Source organism: Culicoides brevitarsis, chromosome 1, assembly GCF_036172545.1.
Source record: "Culicoides brevitarsis isolate CSIRO-B50_1 chromosome 1, AGI_CSIRO_Cbre_v1, whole genome shotgun sequence".
Taxonomy (NCBI): Eukaryota; Metazoa; Arthropoda; class Insecta; order Diptera; family Ceratopogonidae; genus Culicoides; species Culicoides brevitarsis.
In genome coordinates, this window is record NC_087085.1 from 38,037,537 (window position 1) to 38,064,712 (window position 27,176).

At 25.5% G+C, this 27,176-nt stretch overlaps 1 protein-coding gene across 2 annotated transcripts; it reads left to right on the top strand.

Moving 5' to 3' along the window:
- Positions 1-25,209, top strand: LOC134827160 (oxysterol-binding protein 1). 2 transcript variants are annotated; one of them, XM_063839725.1, is made up of 10 exons: positions 1-463; positions 7,720-7,803; positions 10,097-10,285; positions 10,347-10,442; positions 10,774-10,936; positions 10,990-11,155; positions 21,941-22,137; positions 22,200-22,444; positions 23,056-23,910; positions 24,591-25,209. In XM_063839725.1, the coding sequence occupies exons 1-10, from the start codon at positions 120-122 to the stop codon at positions 24,802-24,804; spliced, it is 2,553 nt and encodes an 850-aa protein (XP_063695795.1). In that variant the 5' UTR covers positions 1-119; the 3' UTR covers positions 24,805-25,209. The 2 variants fall into 2 exon arrangements, with proteins under 2 accessions (XP_063695795.1, XP_063695797.1); XM_063839727.1 differs by lacking the exon at positions 7,720-7,803.
- Positions 25,210-27,176: the final 1,967 nt, after the last annotated feature.

The following is a 27,176-nucleotide window of genomic DNA, read 5'->3' on the forward strand; positions in this document are numbered from 1 at the left end:
TCTCCGTCGTTCGCGAATCGAGAAAAACATAAAGAAATAATTTTTTTCCGTTCATATTTTAGTCTTTTCCCGTGATTTGGTGATAAAAGTGTTGTTCGCGTCACGGTAAATCGGCATGAATGCTTCACGCAATTAAGACAGCATTCGCCAGACGATTGAAAGCTACAATTTTAACTGGCAACAATCCGACGACGACGACAAATAATTTGAATCACAATAAAAATAAAAACAATAAAAATAGTGAAAAAAGGTACGACGACGCGAAATCTGTCGCGAAACATAAAAAAATGAGTGAAACCGTGTCAAAGTCTTCGTCAAATAACTCGAGCACTGCGCCAGCCAACAACAATGGCGAGTCTACGGAACTCATTAAAACTGGCTGGCTCCTCAAATGGACAAATTACCTGAAAGGCTACCAGAAACGCTGGTTCGTCTTGTCGAATGGCGTGCTCTCCTACTACAGGTATGTGCGTCGCAAGGTTTTTTCGTGCATAAATTTATTTTTTTTTTTCGTTGTTTTTTGCTTTGAACATGAAAATAATACGAAACACATCATAATATTATGACGAAAATGATGAGGAAAAAATCAGATGTTTCTTATCAAAATTACAAATTAGAAAAAAAATCATTGGAAAAGGTCTCACCTCTCATGAAATTCATCAATTAATACGAAAAAAATGGATAAATGTTGGAATAATTAATGTTAAAGGTGTTTGTTCATCAATTTTTTGTCATTTCATCAATTAAATGTCGCTGTGTGTAATTAAAATCGGTCTCGTTAAGGGCCTTGAACTTTTACTGCAGCATTGATGCAGTCGTTCAAGGATGCGTTAACTTAGAAAAAATATTTTATTTAATTTATTTTTATTAAATTAATTAATTATTAAATAAAATAAATAAATTTGAATAAAATTTTATTTAAATAAAATATTTTTTAAAAATATTTTAAATAAATTATTTAATAAATTTATTTTTTTTATAAATTAATTAAGAAATAATTATTTAATTTGGATTAAAATATTTTTATTTATTTATTAATTAATTAATTTATTTAAATTAAAAAAAAATTAAAATTAAAAATTCAATAATTTTATTTTTTTTGTATTTAATTATTTATTTAAATAAAAAAAAATAAATTAAAATAAAAATATATACATTTTTTTTAAATAAAATTAGTTTTAATTTATTTTTTAATTTGATTTTAAAAATTAATAATTAAATTTGAAAGAAATTAATAAAATTTTATTTCAATAAATAATTAATTTAATTTAAATAAAAAAAATAAATTAAATAATAATTAAATAATTTTATTTTTTTCATTATTAAAATTACATTTTAAATCACTTTCCTACCAATTTCAAGGTTTACAAGCCATTAATTTTCCTTATAAAAATACATTTCTCACTTATTTCCGAGAAATTCTATTTTTAATTGCGAAAAAAATAGATTATTGCTGCATTTTGTCTGTTTGTTTTTTTTTTAATAAAAAACGAAATTAATTATTTACATTTAATTGGGGTAATCACGGCATCCCGCAATGATTAATTATTAAAATGAGAGAATTTTAAATTTTATTTTTAAACCAGGCGTCTCCGTTAACTTTTCATTTTCTCAAAAAAAAACTTGAACTTGGCCTTGTCGCTTTTGCATGCTGCGCTAAAAAACAAAAAAAAAATTATTTACATTTAATGGATCTGTGAACATCGGTGTGAAAGAATATTTTTTGGCAAAAATCTGATTTGTTTTTTTTTGTTACAATAATTTTTTTATAATTTTTTATAAACAAAAAAAATTGTTTATGTCAGTTTTTTGTAGTTTCTTTGAGGTTCAGTGTCTAACCGTTCTTGACAATTAAATTTAATTTTTTCACGTAATAATATGTGTGTATGGTAATGGAGGAAAATCATGCGATTTTTTTATTTTCATTCATTGAAACTTTGTTACGTTGATGGGTAGAAAGAACAGTTAATTTTATTAAATCTGCAGTTAGGATGATGCAATTTATGAAAGTTTTTCATGTTTTATGAAAGAAAAAAATTAAAAAAAAAAATTTTGAAAATTTTCGAAAAGTATGAATTTAAAAAAAATCTAAAAAAAAATTTGAAATTTTTTAATAGTATGAATTTGAATTTTTAATTAATTTTTAATTTTAATCATCTAATTAATTAATTATTTAATTTAAAAAAAATTTCAACAAAAATTGTTTAATTAAATATGAAAATTAAATAAAATTTTAAAAATTCTGAAAAAAATTAAAAATTAAAAAATTAAAAATTCTGAAAAAATTAAATTATTTATTTAAAAATAATAAAAATTTTATTAAATAAAAAAAAATAATTAAATAAAAATAAAATAATAAAATAATAATATGACGAAAAATAAAAAATTTTCTTCATAAAAAAAATAATTAAATTAAAAAAAATAATTAATTATTAAATTAAAAAATTAAAATAAACCTCAAAATTCGCCATTTTCTAATTCAAACCTAATCAAAACTCAAATTATTCTACGAAGGTCCATTAAAATTGTTTCAACTCGCACGCGTTTGTTTATTCTAGCGTCTGTCTAACATCTATCTATAGATAGCAACAAAAAAAAACGAGAAAAATAACTGATACTGAATCACTTTCATGCCTGCTTACCTTCGTTTTTTGATGTTAAATCTAACGTTAAATAATTTATACCAATTTTGTTTGTTTTTTATCCATTATTCATAAACATTTGAAATACGCAAGTGCAATAAATGCATTTTTTTACTCGTTACGAAATTTAACTTTCGTTCCATTGAAGTTTCTGTACCGGAAAAAAAATAATTGAAAATTATGTTAAGATCAATATCATGATCAAATATTGACGAACTAAACTGGTTTTTACTAATTTTAGTGGGGACGTCTGGTTTATTTTTGAATTTATTTAAAACTCGATGTCGATGAACTGACTTCAAAATTAAAGTTTAACGAGTTTTGTTTCAAATTTTAATTTTTTTCGGACATCAACGAGTATTTTTAATGTAAACAAATTACACTTGTTGTTCTTTGTGGTTGACCAATTTGCATTTTAATGACATGCAGTAGGATAAAATACCAACGAGAGACCTTTTTTGACACACAAATTTTTTGTAAAAATTACCCTTTAGACGTGTTTTTGTCGTTAAATGTTTGCCGTTCCCATCAACGTTTCAGTACCCGGCTCATATCGCATTATGTATGCACATGTGTGTTATTTATTCAAAAACTTACCTTATTTTTGTTATTCATGCGAAAAATTATTCATCGGCACATCACTTCCCGAATATTCATCTCTTATCCGATTTTATGTGGTCACAATAAAGGTCCATGGAAAGAGGTTTTAATGTGGTTTGTTGTCAGATGTTGAGCAAAAGTTTTTGATGGAAATGGTTTCTTTATGAATATTTTGTTTATTATCACTGAATTAGCGAGGGGTTTCATGTCGAAAAAAAATTTTCTATGCGCAAAATTTAAATTTTTTAAAAACTCAAATTAAAAAATCAAAGAAATGTCAATTTTAAATTTGACAGTTCGAAAATTTGAAAATCGCTCTTTTGCTAATTCAAAAATCATATTTTTGAATTCAATAATTTTTTGATAGTTTTAGACGAATTTGAGTTTCATTAATAAATAATTTTTAAAATATTTAAGAAAATTTTCGGAAATGTCAATTTAAAATTTGACAGTTAAAAAATTTGAAAATCGCCTCATTAGCTAATTCAAAAAAAAAATTTTTTTAAAAATCAAATCATAAATTTTTAGCTTTTAAAATAAATAAAAAAAAATAAAAGAAATAGGTATTTAAAAAAAAATTTCATGCGAAAACTGATAACTTTTTAATGAACCACTCAACGAGTAACGATAATTATCAAAAACATGCCTGAACATTATTCTTTCTTCTTATCAGTTGACCTTACTGAGTTGCTTTTATGTAGGCAAAGTGACGAAGAGCACTTTGTTAATTAATTAAATCTTACTATGTCCATCAACTTCAATTGCATTTAATACTTTTTTCTTCATTAGCTTTGATTTTAAGGACATTCTTTGAACTTTTTACTCTACATAAAATGAGTGCTTTGGTATCCATCAATCATTATAATTATTATTACTCGTTTAAAGTTCACAGATGGAAAAACAGAGAAAGATAATAGGTTACTAATTACTGCACTGCTATTATCCTCGATAGTCATTAGTTTTTACTGCATATAACGTTTAAGTGCAGGCACATTGTGAAAAAAAATTTTTTTTGTTACTGAGTTTTGCGAGAAATTGATTTTTTAAAAATTAAAATAATTATTTTTTTTTTTCATTAAAATTAATTTTTATTAATTTAATTAAATTGAGAATTAAATTCAATAAAAATAAATAATTAAAATAATAATAATTAATTAAAATAATAATTAAATAATTTTAAAGGTTAAAATAATTTTAAAAAAATCAAATTTAAAAAAAATAAAAATAAATAAAATAACTTTTTTAAATTAAAATAAAAAAAAATCTCTGATCTAAAATATTTTTTAAAAAAATTAAATTATTGAAATTTGAAAAAAAAAAAAAAAAATTAAAAAATTTTTCAAAAAAAAAAATTATTTATTGAAATAATTAAAAAATTAAAAATTAATTATTTAAAAAAATTATTTAAAAAATTTTTTTTTTCAAATTCTAATTATTTTAATTTTTTTTAAATATTTTTTTTTTTAGTTTTAAAACATTAATTTTTCACAATGAATCTAACGTCTGCCTTTCATTGTTATAATAGGTATTTATTGAAGCACTACAAATATTATTCGAATACGATGAATGTCAATAATAAAAGAACGATTGATATTATGTCAAGAATTGTTGGCGATAATGACAGGATTGTGAATTATGTCATAATTTGCTTCAATTTATCCTTTTTCATTTTTTATATTGAATAATTCTAAAAAAAATAAAATAAAAATTTTTTATTAAAAAAAAATATTTAAAAATTAAAAAAAAAAATTTTAAGAAAAAAAATCAATTTTAGCGAAAAAATTGCCAAAAAAAAATCGAAACCTTAAAAAATCACACGAAAAATCTTACCTTGACGAAAAATATTCAATATCGTGTAACAAACAAGCGTCGTTCTATTGACCCAATTACCCACAAAAAAAAATCTACGCTGCATGTCATACCTTTACCATCGCATCGATTACAAAAAAAGCACACAAAAATCATAAATTTTCGTACGTTTATCGATTTTCACCCGTTTCAAACAATAAACTCGTAAAATTTTACATTAATTTTCACATTTTCCACACAAAGGACCGAAATTTGATGAATTTATCCTTCGGCGTATGCGAAAATTTTGTATGAAATTGATTGCTGCGCTTGTAATCCGAGCTAATCTCGTTACAAAAACATGCAGGAGTGGTTACTACTCAAATATTTTGATCGTTTTTCATGAAAATTTGATTAATTTTCCATTAAAATTGGGACAATATTGGGATTTGTTGTATGGGATGATGTTGTTTGCATGTGGTAGTTTGTACATTTTTCATTATTTTAGGTAATTTTAAGGGAATGGTAGTTAATTTGAGGCTGTGGTGTCGATTTTATTGCGCTTCGTCGTGAGATTCGTCGTTCATGGAGTCAGATTCTACGGAAAAAAATAAAATTTTAGAAATTTTTTAAGAAATTCGGATAAAATTACCTCCAAAATAGCGAATTTTTCGTTTTTTGTTCTCATCTTCGACTTTTGCAAAGAAATTTTCTTCAGTTAATTTCAGGATTTTAAGTTTTTCTTCAATTTTTTGACTTTCAACGACACTTTCAGTGACTTCGGGTTCTTCTTTTGTCTTTTGCTCGGCAGTTCTGAGCTTCAACTTCACTTCGCGCATCTTGTCGCTGATGATTTTCTCTCGTCGCGACTCGCGATCCATCATCTAAAAGTAAAAAATCATGATTTTTTGGTAAAATTTCGCATAAAAACTTACCGCCGTCAACTTTCCCTTATCGTTTTTATCGGAAATCGTCATGTCATCGGAGACTTTCACCACGTAAACGTTCCCTTTCTCCGTTCCGCATGCAATTTTGGTCCCATTTGACGTCATCCGGATCGATCGTATCGCTTCGTTGCACACTTTTAGTCGTGTCAGCGGCTTTTCCTGCTGAATCAGGCAATCCCACGCATCGAGCCAGCCATCCGCTCTCGAAATATAGAACAGGGAGCATCTCGTAGCGGACCACGTGCCTCCCGTTAACGCTGCTTCGTGATTTTTCGACCACATTATCGGATTATCGCGATTGTCTTCGGACCAAATTCGCGCATTCCAGTCTCCGATCGTCAAAAATGTCTTCAAATACGACGGATTTCGCTCCAGGGAGTAAATGGGACCGAAATGACATTGCAACTTGAAGTTAATTTTCTCAATGGGAGTCTTTCCTTTGCGATTGCACGAGAATAAAAGTCCCGTTTCCGTGCCAGCCATGAATTTCGTCGGAATTGTCGTCTCATATTCGATCACAGATACCCCCAATGCTCGATTTGGGGCTTGTTCATCCGTTTTAACGGGATCCATGAGGAGCGAATCTGTGGTTTCCGATAAATTTCGCGTATCCCACCAAAGAATTTGTCCGTCGGAGCCTCCAGAGAAGAATTCCGTGCCTGTTTTCGAGTTAATCCACAAAGTTTGGTTGCATGACATGCGATGTGAGGCTTCCATTGGGCTTTGGGCGACGCAAAATCCATTCACACGGGTGTCCCATTGAGCTACTTGACCCGATTTCATGCCGCTACACAAGATTTGGGGGTCTTTTGGATTGAATTCGAGACAGTTCAAGACACTTTCCGGCCGAAAAGTCGTCAAAGGTGTCGTTGGATTGTCAATATCCCATATAAAAGACTCGTTTTTGTCATTTTTCGTCGGAACATAAGTCGTCGCGAGCTGTTTTCCTTGATCCGGAGACCACGAAAGGTATTTTACGCAACGATTTTTGTCCAAAGTTGGATCGGAGAACGATTGAAGTTGTTCCATGTGACTCTCGATGGGCTCCGCGACACTTTCCATGCCCTCAAAGTACGTTTCGTAGATGTTAACGGCGTTATTTTGCAGTAAAATCCCTTCGACAGCACTTGTGATGCTTCCTACTTGTTGAATATAGGCATCGTCTTTTTCGATTTTTCGCTTGTAACGAACCGGTTGCTCTTCGTCGAGGTAATTGACGTCTTTGGGCCATCCTCCTTCAGCGTGGAGCATTCCGCGATGCGAAAATTCAGTACGTTCCGTGCAAATTTCACTCGAGGCGAAGTTTTGACTTAACTGGGTGCCTTTGCTCGTTGGATTTTCCAAGACAAAATTTTCGCGAAAATATTCACGATCAGCGGGAATTGAGACGAGAATCTCATGACGAGCGGCAAAAATTGGTTCTCTTCCGTAAAAACGACGAGGACGTGTGTGAACGAAAGTTGGCTTCATTTTTTAATGAAAAAAAATTTTTTTTTCAAAAACGTTGCTTACTTTGTTAAATCGACATCACTGCCAAAAAATGTTTGAAGGTGCTAAAAAAAATCATTAAATCATTAATTTTTACTAAAAAACACTTTTTTGCATTAAAATTAATTTTTTTTTCTTTTTTGTAAAAAAAAAAATAATTTAAGTTTTTAACCTTCTGGATTCTGGGGTTTGTTGCACTCTACTTACTTTTCTCTCTCCTTTAATTTTTGTATATTATATAAACGACACAACAGGGCTGAACATGGAAGCGGAGCAAACTCTCGTATTACCGGGGGTAAATTATCGATTCGTCGTCGCCGCAAAGGCAACAGATCCGAGTGAGTAAATCCGCGTAAATTCCTTTAAAATCTGTCTCATCTCTCTCTTTGTCTCTAAAAAAAATAATTTCAAAACAAAAAATACAAAAATTATTTAAAAACAAAAAAACATACTTCATTTGTGAGTTTTATTATTTTGTCAAATTAAAGTTTTAAAAATTAACTTAATTTTAGGTTCCTTTAATATTTTTGACAGTTATGAAATTTGACAAATGTCAAAAAAAAATTTTTTCTTCTAAAAGCTCAGGGTTTTGTAATATTTTTGTGACATAGAAAAACAATTAATGTTTAAAAAATATAAAAACTGTTAAATTTCATGATATTTTGAATTTTTCACAAAAAAAAAATTTAAAAAAAATTAATTGACAGGTTTCAAAGTTTTTAAAAATAAATTAAAAATATAAAAAAAAAAATAAAATTTTAAATTTAAATATTTTTTTGACTTTTAAAATTTTAAAATTTTTATAATTTTTTTATATTATTTTTAAACTCTAAAATTGTATTCAAATTAATTTTTTTTAAAAAGAAAAAAAATAATTTAATTTTGACATTTGTTGTTTGTCAAAATTTAAAAAATTTTAAAAGTCAAAAAAATATTTAAATTTAAAATTTTAATTATTTTTTTTTAATATTTTTATTTTTTTTTTAATTTTAATATTTTTTTATATAATTTTTTAAAATAATTAAATATTTAAAAAAAAAATTAAATTAATAAAAAATCTAATTTAATGTTAAAAAAATATTTTTGTGATATTTGTCAAAAACTGAAACTGTCAAAAAAAATTAATGAACTTATCTGTCAAAAAAAAAACAAAAATACATAATTTCTTACATTGTTTAAATAATAAATAAATCAAACGTAAAAAATTCATCAATCTTTAATTTCAGTAAAATTTTGTAATTTTAATTTGTAATAATTATTATCGCTTCACTTCATATTGTAATAATTAATGCATCACAGTGGGTTAGAAAAAAATCTTTTTTTCTTTTAATTAAAAATTAAATTATTTTTTTTAAGTAAAGTAATCTGGGTAAAAAAAAATTGTAAAATCGCTACTGCTAGAAAATTAAGAAAAGAGCACAACCAACCCCAGAAATCATCAAAACGAAGAAGAAAAAAGTGTGCTGTGCACTATTTTGCGTTTTCTTTCCTTTTTTCATTATTTTTCCACTTTTCTTCACATTTTTCTCTCTCATTTATTATTCAAGCTTTAAAAGTGTTTGTTTAACTCATTCGCAATGTTGTTTCAAGTTCAAGAAAGAAAAACTAAAAGAACGAAAAGGAAGCAGAAACCGAAAAAAAAAGACAAAAGTGGGGAAAAATTAAAAACGATGATCAAGATTCAACTGATTTCTGTCCTATTTGCTTTTTTCAGTGTATTTATTGCAATTTTTTATTTTATTTATTTATACTCAGCTTTGCATTTTCTCTCCTTTTAGAATGTATTTTAATGAAAAATTGAATTTGAATTAAATTTTGGATAAAAAAAAGTTCGATTTGAGGGATTAAACAAGTGATTTTTTTAAAAAATTTGACAGATGACAAAATTGACAGTTATTGTTCGCGATGAAAAATTTTGAAAAAAAAATAAGAAAAAAATTGTGACGGTTTAACTTTTATCTAAAAAATTATTAAATAAATTAAATAAAAAAATTACAAAAATTTAATCTTAAAACAATTTTCAAAAATTTTTAAAAATTAAAAAAAAATTCTAAAATTATAACAAAAGAATAAAATCAAAATTTTGATTTTTTTTATCTCGTATAATTTTTTAATTTTCAAAAATAAAATTTTTAAATTTAAAAAAAAAATTCGATAAACGTCAATTTTAAGAAATGTCAAATTTTCAAAATAAAATTACTTGTTGTCTCCCTAAAATATCAAAATTTTATAAAAATTTCCTTTAAAAGTCACTTTTAACACCCACAAATATCAAATATGGAACAAAAATAATAAAAACTGCCTCTAACTTTAACCCTTTAATCCCCCGTAGCTCGTCGCATGAATAATTTCCTTCCTTTTTGTAAAGTTTTTCCCGTTCCTTTGTACAAAACGACAAATTATCATAAAATTAAAATGCATGATGTCGATTGCTTTGCACAGCTTTAACTTTAAATTCCCTAATAATTATGTATTTTTGCAAATATATTAAAATTTTTTACATTTTTGTACATAATTTATCACATAAATAAAAACCTACAGTTACACAAAAATAAAAATTCCCAATTTTTTTTTAAAAATTCTTTTTAACGAAATATTTAAAATTTAATTTTTTTTTATAAAAATCTTCAGAAATCAAGCGGAAATGGCACAAACGTGTCGCGGGACAATTTCCTTGCATGGAGCTTTGATACACACAGTTGACTCGTGCACTTTTGTCATATCGAATGGCGGAACGCAGCAATTTCACATAAAAGCAGCCAACGAGGTTGAACGACAATCATGGGTGACGGCGATGGAATTGGCAAAGGCCAAGGCAATGTGAGTTATTTTCGCGTTTTTAATGAATTTTTATGATTTTTCATGATAAAATTTGTTTTAGTCGCGCCATGGAAAGCGAAGAAGAGGAAGAAGATGAAGCCACAACTGCCATCGCGAGTGAAGAGCTTACAAATGTTGTGCGGGAACTCGTGTTAAAGTGAGTTTTTTTTATTATTTTTGTTAATTAAAAAATATTTTTTTATTAATTAAAAATAATTATTAATAAAATAATTAATTAAATTAATAAAATAAATTTTTCTTAATTTATAAATTTTATTTTATTGTTAAAAAAAATTAAAATAAATAAAATTTTAATTAAATTTTTTTTTTATTTAAATTAAAAAAATAATTAATTATTTTTTTTATATTTAAAAAATTTTTTTTTTTAATTTAATTATTTTTTTTAATTAATTAATAAAAAAAATAATTATTTAAATAATTAATTAAATTAAAAAATTAAAATATTAATATTTTTTTATTTTTTTTAGACTCGAAAACTTGAAAACCTGCTACGATCTAATAACGAAGCACGGAGTCGCGCTACAACGAGCCCTCACAGAGCTTGAAACGGGCGACGATCTTGCCAGCAAAAATAAAATTGTCAATGAACGTGCCACACTTTTCCGCATTTCCTCGAATGCCATGATAAATGTAAGAAATTTCCTCATTTTCCGCAATTTTTTACTAAAAATTTTTAATTTTAGGCATGTACCGACTATTTGCAAACCGCACAAACGCAAGGACATCGATGGACAAAGATGTTGCAGCACGAACGCGATCAACGCCTACATCTCGAGGAAATGGTCGAACAACTTGCGCGACAACATTCGCATTTGGAGCAAGCGGCACATCGCCAATCAGCGAGACCACGTGAGTAAACAAGACTTTTTTCTTGAACGAGGTTGATAAACTCAATTCAAATATTTGACATCCGAAAAAAATTAATTTACTTGAAATTTCTTATCAGTCGCTTATCGCCTTCTTCGAATCTCTTAACTAGTTCACAGCTGTTGCTGATAGATTTTCGATTAAATTACGTTTTTTGTCGGTATTTTTCCTCTTTTGCCTAAAAAAAAGGTTGAGCTACGTGCAAATTTTCTACATTTTCAACCCTCCCGAGCGACATTGTTGAAGAATTTCTTGTTTTTATTTTTAGTTCGTGACAATGAGCATAAATAAAGAAAGAAAAAAAAACTTTTCCTGGCATACATAATTGAATCTAGTAGGTTCGTTCAAGTCAAGCGAGATTTTATTGCGATCTCATACAAAATTCTGCACACATTCTTGCAAAAAACACTTGTTTAGCTTACTTACCTACTGCTCGAGTTGTGACTACAAAGTAGGAACGACAAAATAGATTTTCGAGCTGTTTCGAATTATGGGACGAACAGGAGTCGACTTGATTGATTTTTTATCAAAAATTATTTTTTTTTTTTTTTAAACGATTTTTTTTTTTAAACAATCAATTTATTTAAAATTATTTTTTAATTATTTAAATTTTTTTATTTAAAATTATTTAAAAATAAAATTTATTTTTAATAAAAATTTATTTAAAAATATTTTAATTTTAATTTAAATAAAAAATTAATGTAAAAAAATTATCGAAAAATTCGAAAATTAGCTAAAAAAAAATTTAAAATAAATAAAAAAATATTTTTCAATCAAAATGTCGTCAAAAATAAAAAAAAATAAAAAATTATTTTTTTAATTAATTAATTTTTTTAAATTAATTTTAGTTTTATTAAATTTTTATCTATTTATTTAATATTTTTATTTGATTTTCATCTAAATTTTTTAGACTAAAAAAGATAAAAAAAAATAAAAAAAATTAAATTTAAAAATCAAAAAAATTAAATTTTTAAAAAAAAATTTTTGACATCTGTCATAATTTGACAGATCAATTAATTGACTTTTTTAAATGTTTTTCAACAATTTTTTTTTGTTTTGAATATTTAATTGAATTTTTCCCAAATAAAAATTCAGTCAAAATTTTTAACATCTACTTAAATCAGTTTTAAATAAAAAATTTGACATCTGTCAACTGTCAAAATATTTTTTTATATTCAATAAATATTAATCAAAAAAATTTTATCAAAAATTATTTTTAGAGGCGAAAAAATTAATTATTCAAGAAAAATTCAAAAAAATTTAAAAATTAATTAAAAATAATTAATTAAAAATTAAAAAAATAAAAATTGAAAAAAAAATAATTATTTAATTTTATAAATTTAATTAATTAAATAAATTAAATTGATTATTTAATTTTAAAGAAAATTAAATTAAAAATTACATAAGCCGACCACCGTCTAAAAAACTCTTCCTCACAATTTTCTAAGAAAGGTCATCCATCTCATCTACTATTCTACATTAATACAGCATTTGCGGAAACCCTTTCGCCGTTTCTTCCTCACAAAACATTTTCATAGACACAAAAAATTCTCTCCCTAAATAATTTTTCTCTCCCTAAATTTAGTTCTATCACGCCATGCCTTCATGCATATAGACCGGAATATTACATCACATGCAGGTGTTGCTCTGTATTTTCATACCATATTGCACTCCACACTGCTCCGTACTTTGACTCATTTCCACTTGTAGTCACAAAAATCCCAAACGATTAAAATTTTCAAAAGTACGGCTTCTAATCTGGATTATTTCCACTTGAAAATACCGATAAATCGTCATATTTTAGATTTTTTTTCACATATGTTTTTAAAGAAATAAAAATTTTTACTGAGCGAATTTTCTCTCTTTTTTTTTGAAAATCCTCTCACAAAAATTTGTACAGAAAATTGAGCAAAATCACACCTTATCGCAAAGTCTGCCATTCAGTTGTGTCGAATAATTTTATCAAAACGGCTGCTTGTCGGCGGCAGTGATAATTCTCTTTTTGTACCAATCACTACTAATAACAATAAATAATAACAAGAAATAAAAATACGAAAATAAAATCTGAAATTGTGTCAATTAAAAATTTTATATACGAAATTTTATGAAAAAAAATCAAAATTTTTTAAAAAAGAATTTTATGAAGTGAATTGATAAAAAAAAAAAAAAAAAAATAAAATAAAAATTTGAATGTCACGGTCTTCGTCTTTAACGTACGAGCAAAATTCTATCTATTGACGAATATTTTGTGCATAAGTGCTAAAAATAGATCTGCTAATGTAAAAATAAATCTGAACGACGAACAAGGGTGATTATTATTAAAAAAAAATAAAATAAAAAGTTACAAGTTTACTCTCAACTTTACCTTGACAAAAATAAAAACATCGAAAAAGTTACAAAATAATTATTTAAAAATAAATGATTTTTAGGTAAATAAAATAAAATAATAAAAATATGTTGAAATATTTTTCTTCATAAATTTGTCATAAATTCATTTTTTATTTTAAAATATTTCCCAATTTCCGCCAATAAAAACATTTTCCGTACAAATTTCGTAAATTTACTATTCGGAGAGTTACGTCGGAATGACGTCGCAAATTTTTTTTTTGTATTTCATCATAAATTCATATAAAAAATACAAAAAAAAATAAAAATTGAACAAAAAGAAGAGAGTATTTTATTAATATTATTATTACGAGATTGTTGTTCTATGAAATTCTGTGTGGCGTTTCAATGTTCTGTAGGTAGAGACAAAGAGGTAGTCGTTTGTTTGAGACATGCGCAATACCGATAATTGTTATGTGAGTCGAGTGTGTATTTAGGTAGGAATGCAAGTCACTGAATTTATTGAAAGTGATTTATTTTGCCATTTGCCTGAAGTCTCTCAAGAGTCCAAAGTGTGATAAGAATTTAAATGCCGGTAATTTTTCTTTTTTGTACTTTTGTTTCATAGTGACCTTCACTTCTGGGAATTCAATTGATGTGAGATAATATTTTTTTATGAAGAAAAAAAATGTAACAGACAAGGTCGTTTGGGGTTTTTGACTTTCTTAATAGTAGATAAGTTCAATTAGAAAGGAATTTTTGAGAAAAGTGACATCTAGCGGCAAAATTTTATCGAAAAAGAAGGATATGTATAGTTTTGAATCAGTGACAAGTCTTAAATTCTTACAAAAATCATAAAAATTTTTTATCGAAAGAAGAAAAATTACGAAAATTAACATGAAATCCCGAAATTTTTGTTTAAAGCGCCATCTAGTGTCATTTTTTTGTCTTTTAAAAATTTGATTTTAATTTTTTTTTTGAATTTTCTGAATGTAAAGAACTAAAATGTGTTAAAATTATTTTTAAATGATCTTAAATTAGATGAAATTATGAAAAACTAAAATCGTAAGTGCCATCTAGCGGTATTTTGATTAATTTCAATAATTTAAAAGTGACATCTTGTGTCAAATTTTAATAAAAAGTCTGAAAAAAGAAATTTTTACTTATTGAATGAGTCTTTAGGTACGAATCTTAGTTGATTTAAAGCTTAAAATCTAAAATTTGTTTAAAAATTCAGAAATTTAAAAATATTAATTGCAATCTTCTTCGAAAATTTTATTCCAAAGTTGTAACAACAGAGACATCTAATGGCATTTTTTCTTCAAAATTTCTTTAAAAAAGTTACTTTTAGTAAATAAATAACTTAATTTTTGTTTTTAAAATATAATTTTCATCTTTTTAAATCTATAAAGCGCCATCTAACGTCAATTTCTAAATTCTTACCAAAAAAATTTCTTTGAAAAAAAATATCCCTGTCTACTTTTATAAAACGTTTTACATTACATATGTTTCGAATAACACACTCAGTTTACTCATAGAACTCCACAAAGCAATTTGTTTCTCATCGCTCGCAATAAAAATTCTTTTTCAAAGTTTTTATCATAAAAAGTATCAAAAAACATTTAAACAAAATTCAAATCGCCGGAAATTGTTTCATCTAAACACGTAACTAACAATAAAAAAGGTAGAAAATCCAGTTTTTCACACCTTTCCTCGCTGTCGTCATTTAGAAAGCAATTTATCATGCGGCGACATGTCAATCTCCGTAAATCACAAAAAAAAAAACAAAATGCGAAATTAAATAAAATGTGACAGTAAAATAATTTGCATGAAGATGATTTTTTTGTATTTGTCTCACATGTTGAATTCTAACGACATAAATTGCAAAATTTAATTACTTACACACAGCTACAAAATTTTTTGTCAACAATGTTATCAGCTCGTTACAGTTGTCAGCTGAGTGAATTAAGTCGTCTCTTCATGCAGATTTTAATTTTATTTCATTCTTCAAACCAGCATTGGGAGAAAAATCTGTCAACCGCACAACTTTTTAATTACATTTCCTAATAATAAATAACATCCTTTTACATAACTCATGATTGTGTGGGAGTAAAGTGACATATGGCCCATTAGCAGAAGCAAAAGTGAAGAAAAATCAAGAAAATGCTTTGCAAGAAAAAATGTGTTTTTTGCTAATGGATATCGATTTAACCAGCAAGAACTTTGGTTTTTATAGACATTTTATAACAATTTTGCAGTTTTTTCTTGTCAATTTCTTGCGAAATATCGTGTCGTTTAGTGTTTGAGTAACAAAAAAAAATATAATGTAGAAAGTTGTCGTTAAAAGGACTGAAAAAGCTGATACTTTGAACAAAATAAGTCAAATTTTGAACCCAGTGTACATTTTGAATTATTTTGTTTAAGAATATTTTGATTTTTAGCCCAGTGCAAATTTGAAAATAAATCGGATAAAATTATTTTCCATCATAATAAATTTTGACCCATTGAAAATGCATAACTTTTGTCCCAATGAACAATTTTTAAAAATTTTCCCAATGCACATTTTAAATTTTTATCTCAATGAATACTTCTGAAAATTATTCGATATTGTATTTCTTGAAAAAAAATCTTTTGCAAATGTACATTTTTCAAATTTTGACCCAATGAATATTTACAAATTTATACCCAATGCACATTTTGAAATGTCTGCCTTATATATTTTCAAAAATTTCTTTCCAAAATAAATTTTAAATGTCTTTTTGATTTACTATTTGAGTTTTTAGCCCAATAAACATTTAAAATTTTCTCCCTAATGCAAATTTAAATTTTTCCCAATGTACATTTTGAAAATTTTAACCACGTGACATAAATTTTTCAAAAAATCTTCATTTTTTCTCCGAAATGCGTTAAAAATCAACAAAAAACCCTTTGCCAAGATTGCTAATCGATTCAGCTGAACATTTTTTAACACCAACGCTGAATTTCCTCAGAATTTTACACGAAAAATTGTCGCCTTTTGTTGCTCATTTCATGAATTCCGTGATAAGCAAACACACAATGCCAAGTCACTGGGTTATTATGATAAATTTCGAATTCGTGTTACTACAATGCGACAGACTGATTTCTGAAAAGCAAAAAAAAAATAAAACTACGTTGTAATTATTCCACTATTTTATGTGTGAGGCAGCAAAGTGTGAGTTATGTTTTTGTACTACTTTACTTCATGTTTTTTTTTTGTATTGCGTACAAGTAAAATGTAAATGACCTATTTTAGACAATTATTTGTTCTATTCTACGTCGTTATGATTTTTTGTTATGATGATCACGGTGCATTCCAACGAATGAAGCAAGAAAACGTGTGGAGGTCGAGATTTGATGGATGGATAAGATATTTAAACGCAAATGGAGACGTCTGGTTCTTTTCATAAATTAAATATTAATTGACCGAAAAACGAGTGACACGCAATCTTTTGTATCTTCCTTAATAATCGGCTCGTTATCAGGAAAAGTAAAAGTAAAGTAGGAAAGGTCAGTGAACTGAATTCTTGAAAAGTCACGTTACTTTATCGAAAAAAATATTAAATATTTTCATTTTTTGGGTTATGATTCAAAAATTGGGAAACACCTACAAAAAAATTGATTTGAGCATTTGTTTTGATTTTTTTTTCTTCAAAAAAATCTTAAAATAAAAAATTAAAATAAAAAAAATTAAATTTAATTAATTTAAAATAAATTAAATTAAAAATTATTTAAATTTAAAATTAAATTAAATTAATTTAATTAAAAAAATATTAAAAATATTCATAATAATTAATTATTTTAATTAAATTTAATTTTAAATTAATTTTTAAAAAATAATTTATTTAAATAATTTTTTTAAATATCTTTAATTATTTAAATAATTTATTTGAAAATTAAATTTAATTAATTAATTCATGAAAAATTAAAAAAAATAATTTTTTTTAATAAAATTTAATTTTTTTTCAAATTTTCGTTTTAATTTATTTTTATAAAAATAATTTCAAAGTAAAAAATAAAAAAAAAATATTATTAGGTATATTAAATAACAATAAATAAATTATTTAAAATAATAAAATAATTCATTTTCAATTTAAAAAAAAATATTTTTATTAAATATTCATAAAAAATTTAAGGAAATTAATGCAATGCGTAAAAAATACATTTCCCTTTCAATTAATAAAAAAAACCGAATGCGCAGTAATTACTTTGTCAAACCATAATAAATTCATTGTTCATCGATTTCCCCTTTCGAATCAAATATTTATTATCAAAACAACTATCAATTCTGCTCATCACTCAACGTTCAAAAGATCAGGTAACTCTGTCAAAAAACACATAATAAAATAAAAAAAAAAAAAATATGGGTTCAATGTCAAACAAATAACACAAAAATAAATAAGTTTGTTGTATTCCCTTGACTAATCATCCACATTTATTTGTTGTTTACATCTCTTTCTGTCGTTCTCGCTCATTTGTTTCACTTCACGCGCGAGTCACCCATAGTGATGACACACAAAAGTGTAACATTGATATCAATTTCAATGCCTTCGTTGATGAGAAGAAGACCCTTTTCGATGATGAAAAATTGCGTTTCTTCGGGGATTTTTTTCTTTTCGCACCAAATCCGAACATAAATTACATTTTATTTACTCGGGGAATCGATTTGTTGGAAATTGAAAGAGAGGAAAAAATTGATGCCTCAATTAGATTGAACTTTTCCGATAAATTCCGTTCAAGCTGCGCGACTTGACATGTTGATGTGTTTCAATTAATTCCATTCTCATTTATTATAATAATAAATAAAATAGGTAAAGTACAAAAGGTATTATTGATTGGATCGGATTCAATCACGTCGACGGCGTTGGCGTCGAGTTGAATTGAAATGAAAAAGAAGAATAAAAATTGTGAGATTATGCAATTTTTTCTTCTTTTTATTGAAAAGCGGTTGAGCGACGAAATTTCAATCAATTCAAATTCGGTTTTCAATAAGAAGATGAGGCATGATGACATGATTCAATTTAAGAATGAGTGTCATTCATGTGTCTCATAGGAGAAATAATTTATTGGAAAGTTCATTTTACTCGTGGGAGATTAAAAATCAAAGAGGGGTTTTTCGAAAAAAAAAAAAATAATTTTTAAAAAAATATTTTTGTGGATATTTAATTTTTTAGTAAATTATTTTTTTTTTAAATTATTTTAAATTTCTAAAAAAATTATTTTATTTATTTTTTTATTTAATAAAATAATTTAAAAAATAAATTTTTATTTTATTTATTTTATTTTTTTATTTTATTCCATTCATTTATTTATTTGTTTTTTCAAGAAATATTTATTTTTTAATTATTTAATTTTATTCTTTATTATTTTTTTTTAATTAATTAAAAAAAATATCTTACTATTTTTTTTTAAAAAATCAAAAATTTAATCTTTTTAAAAATAAATGGAAAAAAGCTCTAAAAAAAATTCCGACGAAAAATTAATTTAAATTTTGAAAATAAATAAAAATGAATAATTTTATTATTTTATTTATTTTTTAATTTATTCTTTTTTATTTTATTTATTTGTTTTTTTTTAAAATTAATAATTTTCGGGATTTTTTTTTGGATGTGTTAGCTACATTAGTTTACTTTATTTTGACACAAGATTTATTTATTTATTTTTATGAATTAGATTCATTGGCATGGGGTACATTCATTTTATTTTTTGAAATGTGTTTTTACGATCCTCAGCAGACTTTTTCGTGATATATATTTTCCAGATATTTTTTTTTTTATTTATGAGGGTATGTGAGAAAAATAGCGTTTTAGCCTGTTTTTAAGCCCTTTTTGACATCTAAGTCAATTTTTGGTCAAATTCTTTGATTGTAAGTAGTATTTTTCGAAAAAACTAACAAAAACCTATCAAAATTTTTCATACAATCGCTATACTGTGCCATGTACGTTATGAATGTACCCCAAAGCAAGATTTTTTTTAAAAATTTTTTTTTTTTGTGAAAAAATAAAATTAAAAAAGTTTTCAATTTTAAGTCACAAAATTCAAATCAAAGACCCCAAAAACCAAATTTTAAATTTTTCTCCGAAATGAAAAATATCAAAAAAATTTCTTTTGTGTATTTAATTTTAGAACAAAGCCTTTGTAAAAGCGAAAAATAATTTATGAATGTACCCCAGTTATGAATTATTTTATTTATTTTTTTTTTCAAGAAATATTTTTTTTTTAATTATTTAATTTACTTTTATTATTATTTTTTTATTAATTAAAAAAAACATTTTTGTATTTTTAAAAAATATTTTTATATTTAATTTTTTATTTATTTATTATTTTAATTTTATTATTTTTTTTTTTTGAAATTTTTTTTTATCAAAAAATTATATTTTTAAAAATCAAAAAATATTTATTTTTTTTTAAAATGTTTTACTTAAATTTTTCATGCCCACAAATTTCAACTAATCGTACCTTAACAATGTCAATTGTTACAAAAATATAAAAATATTTCAAACAAATTTTGTAAATAAATAAAGCAAACACTTGTTGTTGACTGAGCCACATTTTTCAAGTACAGCTGCACTTGCCTCTTACTTTTATTACACTTCATAATTTATTGCCTTTACAAGTTAACTTAGACTCAGTTATGAAATAACAGAAAACAAGTTTAGTTGCAATGAATTCTCAAAAAAAAACGTGAGATTTGCTTCCTTGTGTTTGTTTCATTTTATCTAAGCAAATAACTCGTGCTCATAACATTGACAGACAATTTTCATTGCCAATTGCACTTTATCTACTCGCTTGAATTACTTGGAGCATTTTGCAGGTCGTTGACAATTTAATTAAAGTGATTAATGAAATTGTGAAATTGAGTCTTGTGACTCGAATTAAATTTTTTTTTATCATAAAAGTGAAAAAAATCACGTCTGACTAAAAAAAGACTTTCAGACAAATAATTAATGATTAAAATCAAATAAATAATGCAACAGAAGCTTTTAAAGTAAAAAACAAGAAAAAGTGTAGGTGAAAATTCTTAAAAAAACAGTAATTAGTCGATCACGCAATCAGCAGGTAAAATGCTGACCAAGTTCAAGTCGTGCATGTTTTTATCAGACGACGACGAGTGACGCGACACGGATGGGATTGTGTGCTTTATATAGTTTTATTGTTTGAATGGTGTGTTGCTTGTTTGTTCAAGGATTTGTTCGGAGGATTAAAGTGTATCAGACGATGTTGTGCAAAGAAAGACAGACGAAATAAATTCCAATTTAATAAAAGGAAGAGGCGTTTCCATTATTGGTGAATTTCTGAAAAAAAAAAATTAAAGTTTATTATTTTTTAGTAAAATTTTTAAAAAAATTTTTTGAAACAAAAGTTCAAAAGATCAGAAATTAAAAAATAATTAAAAAAATAAAATTAGAAAATGTCAATTTAAAATTTGACAGTTTGAAATTTGTGAATCGCCATCTTGCTAATTCAAATAATTTTTAATACAAATAAAAAAATGAATTTTAAAAATAAAAATTTTTAAAAAATCTGTAAAGATGTTGAAAAAAATTACTTCAATAAAATATTTTTGCTAATTACAGATTTTTTTTTTTTTTTTGAAAATTTGATTGAAATTTTTTTAAACACTCTCTTTTTTTTAATTAAAAAAATATTTTTTTATTTTTTTAATTAAAAAAAATATTTTATTTTAAATTTTATTAAATTCATTTCTAAGCTAAAAATATTTATTCTCAAATATAAAAAAATTAAATATCAATTTTATAATTTTATCTTTAAAAAAAATTAAAAATTGCTATTTAGCTAATTCAAAAAAATTTTTTTTTTTAATTTTTTTGAAAATCATTTTTAATTTTCAAAAAATTAAAAAATTTAAAAAAAAATTTACAAAAATTACTCAAAATATTTCAAATTTAATACCAAGGGAAATAAATTTCCACACTTTTCATGTAAATTTTAATCTTGATTATCAAAAACTTCTCATCTAAATGATAAATTTATTCAATTTCCCTTTCCTCATCTTTTTTTTCATCCACAAAGAAAGGAAAAATATGAAGTTATTACCACTCACAATATTTTAATCAACGTTAAAATGTTTGTTTGTTCACCTTCACGAAGTAATTTTCCGGATAATTGACACTCATTCATAAAAAAAACTTGAAATCTGTTTGTTTAGGATGATTTCCCGTGCTTTCTTACCGAAAAAAAAATCATCAACTCCCCACTATTTAAGCTAATTTCGTTGCTGCGATATTTTTGGCAAGCATTAATTATCATGTCATCACGTCACGTACGTCCCATCGAAACAGAAAAGCTCTGAAAATTAGCGCGATAGTGTGAAAATTCATTTTACTTTATAATTTACGGGTCGTTTAGTTGTCATTACTCACGAAAAAAAAGCTGATTTAATTTTTTTTTCTCTCTTTACAGTCGCTACTGGCGCCACATCTGCCTCAGATGATGATGAAAATGAGTTTTTCGATGCACAGGAAGGTGCATCGATAGCGTCGCAAGAGGACCAATCGTTCGTAATTAAAATTCCGCTGTCGACACATCGAAGAAACTCAAATCCAGACGTTACGGGAAGCTCCTCGGAGGGCGAAGAGGGAAGCAGTGAAACGCAGCAAGTGAGTTTTGGATGGAAATTTTCCTAAAAAAAAAAGATTTTTTAAATTTTAATTTTTTTTAGGTTCTTGTAGTTGCGGAAAATCAAGATAAACTTCAGGCAATGGATCAAACAGATCGTGTATCAATAAATAGCTCGACACCGTTGGTGACAACGCCAAAGGCTGTGAAAAAACGACGAACTCGTGTCCCGGAAAAGCCCAATTATCCACTCAATTTGTGGTCAATCATCAAAAATTGTATAGGAAAAGATTTATCGAAAATTCCAATGCCCGTTAATTTTAACGAACCGTTGTCCATGCTACAAAGGTACATTTTTTCATCCTAAAATATAGAAAAAAAAAATAAATTTATTTAATTATTTTAGTTTTTAAACGAATTTTAATTAAAAATTTGCAAATGTCAATTCAAAAAATGACCGTTAAAATTTTTAAAATTAAAAAAAAAACTTTACGTAAATTTAAATTAAAAAAATTAAAAAATTTTCACTAAAAAAATTAAATGGCAATTAATTTTGACATTTTCTCTGGATTTTTGATAATTATAAACAAAAAAAATCTTAAATGTCAATTCAAAAAAAATCCGTTAGAAATTTTTAAAGTTAAATTTTTGTCAATTTTTACTAAAAAATGGAAAATTTCTCACTAAAAAACATTAAATTTGAAAATTTAATCGAATTTTTATGAAATTAAAACAAAAATTTTTCAAATGTCAATTCAAAAAATTACCGTTAAAAATTTTTAAATTACTTTTTTCTAATTCAAACTTTGAAAAAATATTAAATTTGTGCTGAAAATTTATAAAAAATAAATTTTTTAATTTTTTTTTCGATTTTTTATGAAAATTTGGTAAACGTCAATTCAAAAAATTTCAGTTAAAAATTTTTAAAAAAAATTCTTACTAAAATTCTTTCATTTTAGATTGGCTGAAGACTTCGAATACGCCGAATTGCTTGACAAGGCAGCACAATGCAAAGATCCATGCGAACAATTAGCTTACGTCGCGGCATTTACCATTTCCAGTTACTCAACCACGAGTAATCGCACGGGAAAGCCGTTCAATCCGCTGCTCGGCGAAACATTCGAGTGCGATCGCACCGACGACTTGGGATGGAAACTCATGTCGGAACAAGTTTCGCATCATCCGCCAATGGCGGCGCAATTTTGCGAGGGTCGCGGTTGGCGATGCTGGCAAGAATTCACAATGACATCGAAATTCCGCGGAAAATACATCCAAGTAGTGCCTCTCGGACATGCACACGTCGAATTCCCAGCCACAGGCAACAAATATTCGTGGCGCAAAGTAACGACGACGGTGCACAACATCATTGTCGGCAAATTGTGGGTCGATCATCACGGCGACATGGAAATTGTCGGACTAAATAATGCGGAGGGCATCAAGTGTCACCTGAAATATTTGCCGTATTCGTATTTCACGCGAGACACGCAGCGACGCGTCAAGGGTGTCGTCATGGATCGCTCGAATCAGGTCAAATGGGTGCTGAATGGCACGTGGGATACGAAGATGGAGTTGGCGCCTGTGACTTCGACGAGCGGATCCATTGAGAATCCCGTTTATAAGACCGGCAATTACAAGACAATCTGGACAAGACGTCTGCCGCCCGAAGATTGCGATAGATATTACAACTTTACGACGTTCGCGTGTCAACTTAATGAGCCAGAACCTGATGTAGCGCCAACAGATTCACGTTGCCGTCCCGATCAACGACTTATGGAGAATGCCAACTGGAACGAAAGCAATGTGGAGAAAGTGAGGTGAGTTTTCACGCGAATTTTTATTAAAAAAATTAATTTATAAAAAATTTTCCTTTTAAAATTACTCCAAATTTTTATATTTTCATTAAAATTTCTTTAAATGTCAAAGTTTTGACACAATAATGACAGCTGTACAAACTTAATTTTTCTGAAATTCGAATTTAAAACAATTTTATTTCCATATAATGCAAAAAATGATCAATTATGACTTCAAAATCGAAAAAAAAAAAATTAAAAATTTTTGATTTTTGACGTTTGAAAAATGACAGCTGTCAAAATTTTTGATAAAATATTAAATTTTTGACGTATTAATATGCAAAATTTGACCAAGAACGTCTAAAAAATTAAAAAAAATCTAAAAAGTTAAAATTTTTGACATTTTGAAAATGACAGCTGTCAAAATTTTTGATGAAATTTGAATTTTTGACATTTAAAGATCAAAAAAGGAGTTTTTATGACTAAAAATATTCTTTTTGAGTTCTAAAATTTTAAATTTTTATCAAAAATTTTTCAAACTGTCAAATTTTTGACATTTTACAAAATGACAGCTGTCACACTAAACGATAAAATTTCGAGTTTTCAAATTTTTCCTTCAATTTTTGTTTAAAAAAAAATTTTTTTTTTCTCAAAATTTTAATCACTTACCTTCCAAAACTAAAATTTTCCATTTTAATCCACAGACTTGAGGAAAATCAACGAGCACGTCGCCGACAACGAGAAGCTGAGGCAGAGCAAGCTGCTGCCGAGGGACGCCCCTATCCGCCATACGAGCCCGTGTGGTTCGAAAAGAAGCAGGAACAAGGCACCGATCAACTCGTTCACGTCTTCAAAGAGCAATATTGGGACTGCAAAGCCAAACAAGACTGGTCACGATGCCCAGATATTTTTAACTAAGAAAAACTCGCGCATGACATATAAATCAACTTTTTATGAAGAATGAAAGAATTGTGTGCTTCATAACTCTTTTTTTTGTATGTGTCACTGTCAAATTAATCGTCTTTCCTTGATTCGGCTTTGCTAAAAAAAAAAAAATACGACAAAAATTGAAATAAATCATTGTAAAAATTTAAAATAAAAAAATACATAATAAAAAATTGTAATGAAATACCGCGAAATATTTTTCTAGAAAATAAAAAAAAAATATTTAATTAATAAAAAATGAGCAGACACCAATTTGCTTAGGCTTAGGATTCAAAAAAAAAAATATTCCAAAAAAATTAATTCATTTGAATTATTTTAATAAATATTTCGTACCACAACAAAAACAGGACGATTCCAAAAAATTGTAAAAAAAAATGTAAAGTAGAACAAAACAGAAATATTTAACTTTGTTGTAAAAATTTGTTGTATATTGTTGCCTTTTTTATATTTAAAAATATCTTCTAAAAAAATATTTTTTATCGTTAGAAAAAAAAATTTGATCGTGTTTTTTATAACAAAAAATTCTCAGCTTTTGTAGATGAACTCAATAAAAAAGTTTTTGTCCCAGAAAAATTTTATGAGCTAATTTTTATAATAATCTCAAAGTTCGCGTTAAATTAAAAAAATATTTTTTTAAATAAATTTAATTTTTTAATTTAAAACTTTTAATGAAAGTTAAAAAAAAAAGTCGAAATAATAATTTGAAACAATAAAAAAAAATTTAACTGCTAAACAGAAATACCACTACTAGTATTTAATAAATTAAACAAGAATAATGTTAAAATAGAGAAAAATCTGGAAAATGGTAAAAAAAATAATAACAAGTAACTAAAAGTTCGTTAATTAGCGCTCATACATGGTTAAACTGGAAATAGCAAAAAAAAAGGGAAATACCGTTGTATCAAACTATCATTAAACAAAATAAAATAAAATAAAAATAAATAACAAAAAAAAAAGAAATAAATTTAAAATAAATAATATTTTATGAAATAAAGAAGACTATAAAACGGATAAAAGTAAAAATACTTTTTTTTTTATTTTTTTGTGAATATTTCAAAATTTATTGGAGGTAAGTAAATATAAATTTAATATAAATTTATTGTTATTTTTTTAATTTATTTTTTTTTATTTTATAAAATATTTTTTTAATGCAGTAAAAATAATCAAACAAAAATTTTTCTACAAATTTAATTAAAAATTTAAATTAAATTTTTTAAATTAATTACCTAATTATTTTTTTTAAATTAATTAATTAATTTTTTTAAATTAAAAAAATAATAATTAATTAATTTAAAAAAAATGAATTTTAAATGTTTTAATTCATTGATAAAATTTTATAAAAATTAAGAGATAATTTTTTTTATATATATAATTTTTTCACTTTTTTTTTTAAATTTTTTACTATTTAATTTAAATTTAAATAATAAAAATATATTAATTTATTAAAAAAATTTATTTAAATTATTTTAATTTAAAACAATTTTTTGAGAAAATTCATGAAAAAAATTATAGAAAATTTCCGTTAATGACCGTTAGAAAATTTTACGAGTCTTTATTGCGCATGAGCTTCTTATGGTGAAAATTTACTCAGTAAGGAGCTTCTGTAAAATGACGGTTAAAAGCCGTTATAGATTTATTTTTCATGAAAATTTCTGAGATTTTAAAAAATTTTTATGAATTTTCGAAATTTTTCTGAAAATTTTTTTTTATATAATAATATTTTATTTTCAATTCAAAAAATCAACAAAAAAATATATCGATAAAAATGTGTTAATTAACGACGCGACGAAACAAATTAAATGATCCAAAAATATTTTAACAACATTTTTTTTTATAAAATTTTACATTAATTGCACTAATTTACCATTTCTATTCATTCCTCAATGAAAGCATGACGTTACCAGAACACACAATACTTTTGTTTTTGTTGCAAATCACCAAAACCAACATAACATGTGCTTTATTACCGTTAACAGTACAAATAGGAAACGATGACGCAAAAATCGCAATTTTTTGTTTTGTTTACTACTTTTTTTCGTATGGAAGTAGCATGAACAACTTCAACGAACAGATGATTTATTACGTAAGCAATTGTTGAGCAAATCTCCGTAATTATTGATTGAAAATTGCTAAATAATGATTTTTTTGCGATTTGACACTGAATAACCTTCAGTTTGAAATTCGTCGATTTTTTTTAATTTTTAAGGAAAATTTTTCTACGTCACAAATTTCCCTTCAAATATTATCTAATAAACATCACAATTTGAAAAACACTTGAAAACTACATTTTTTGCGGAATCAAAGCTGAATAAATGTTTACATTTGACTATCAACCATAGACAGAA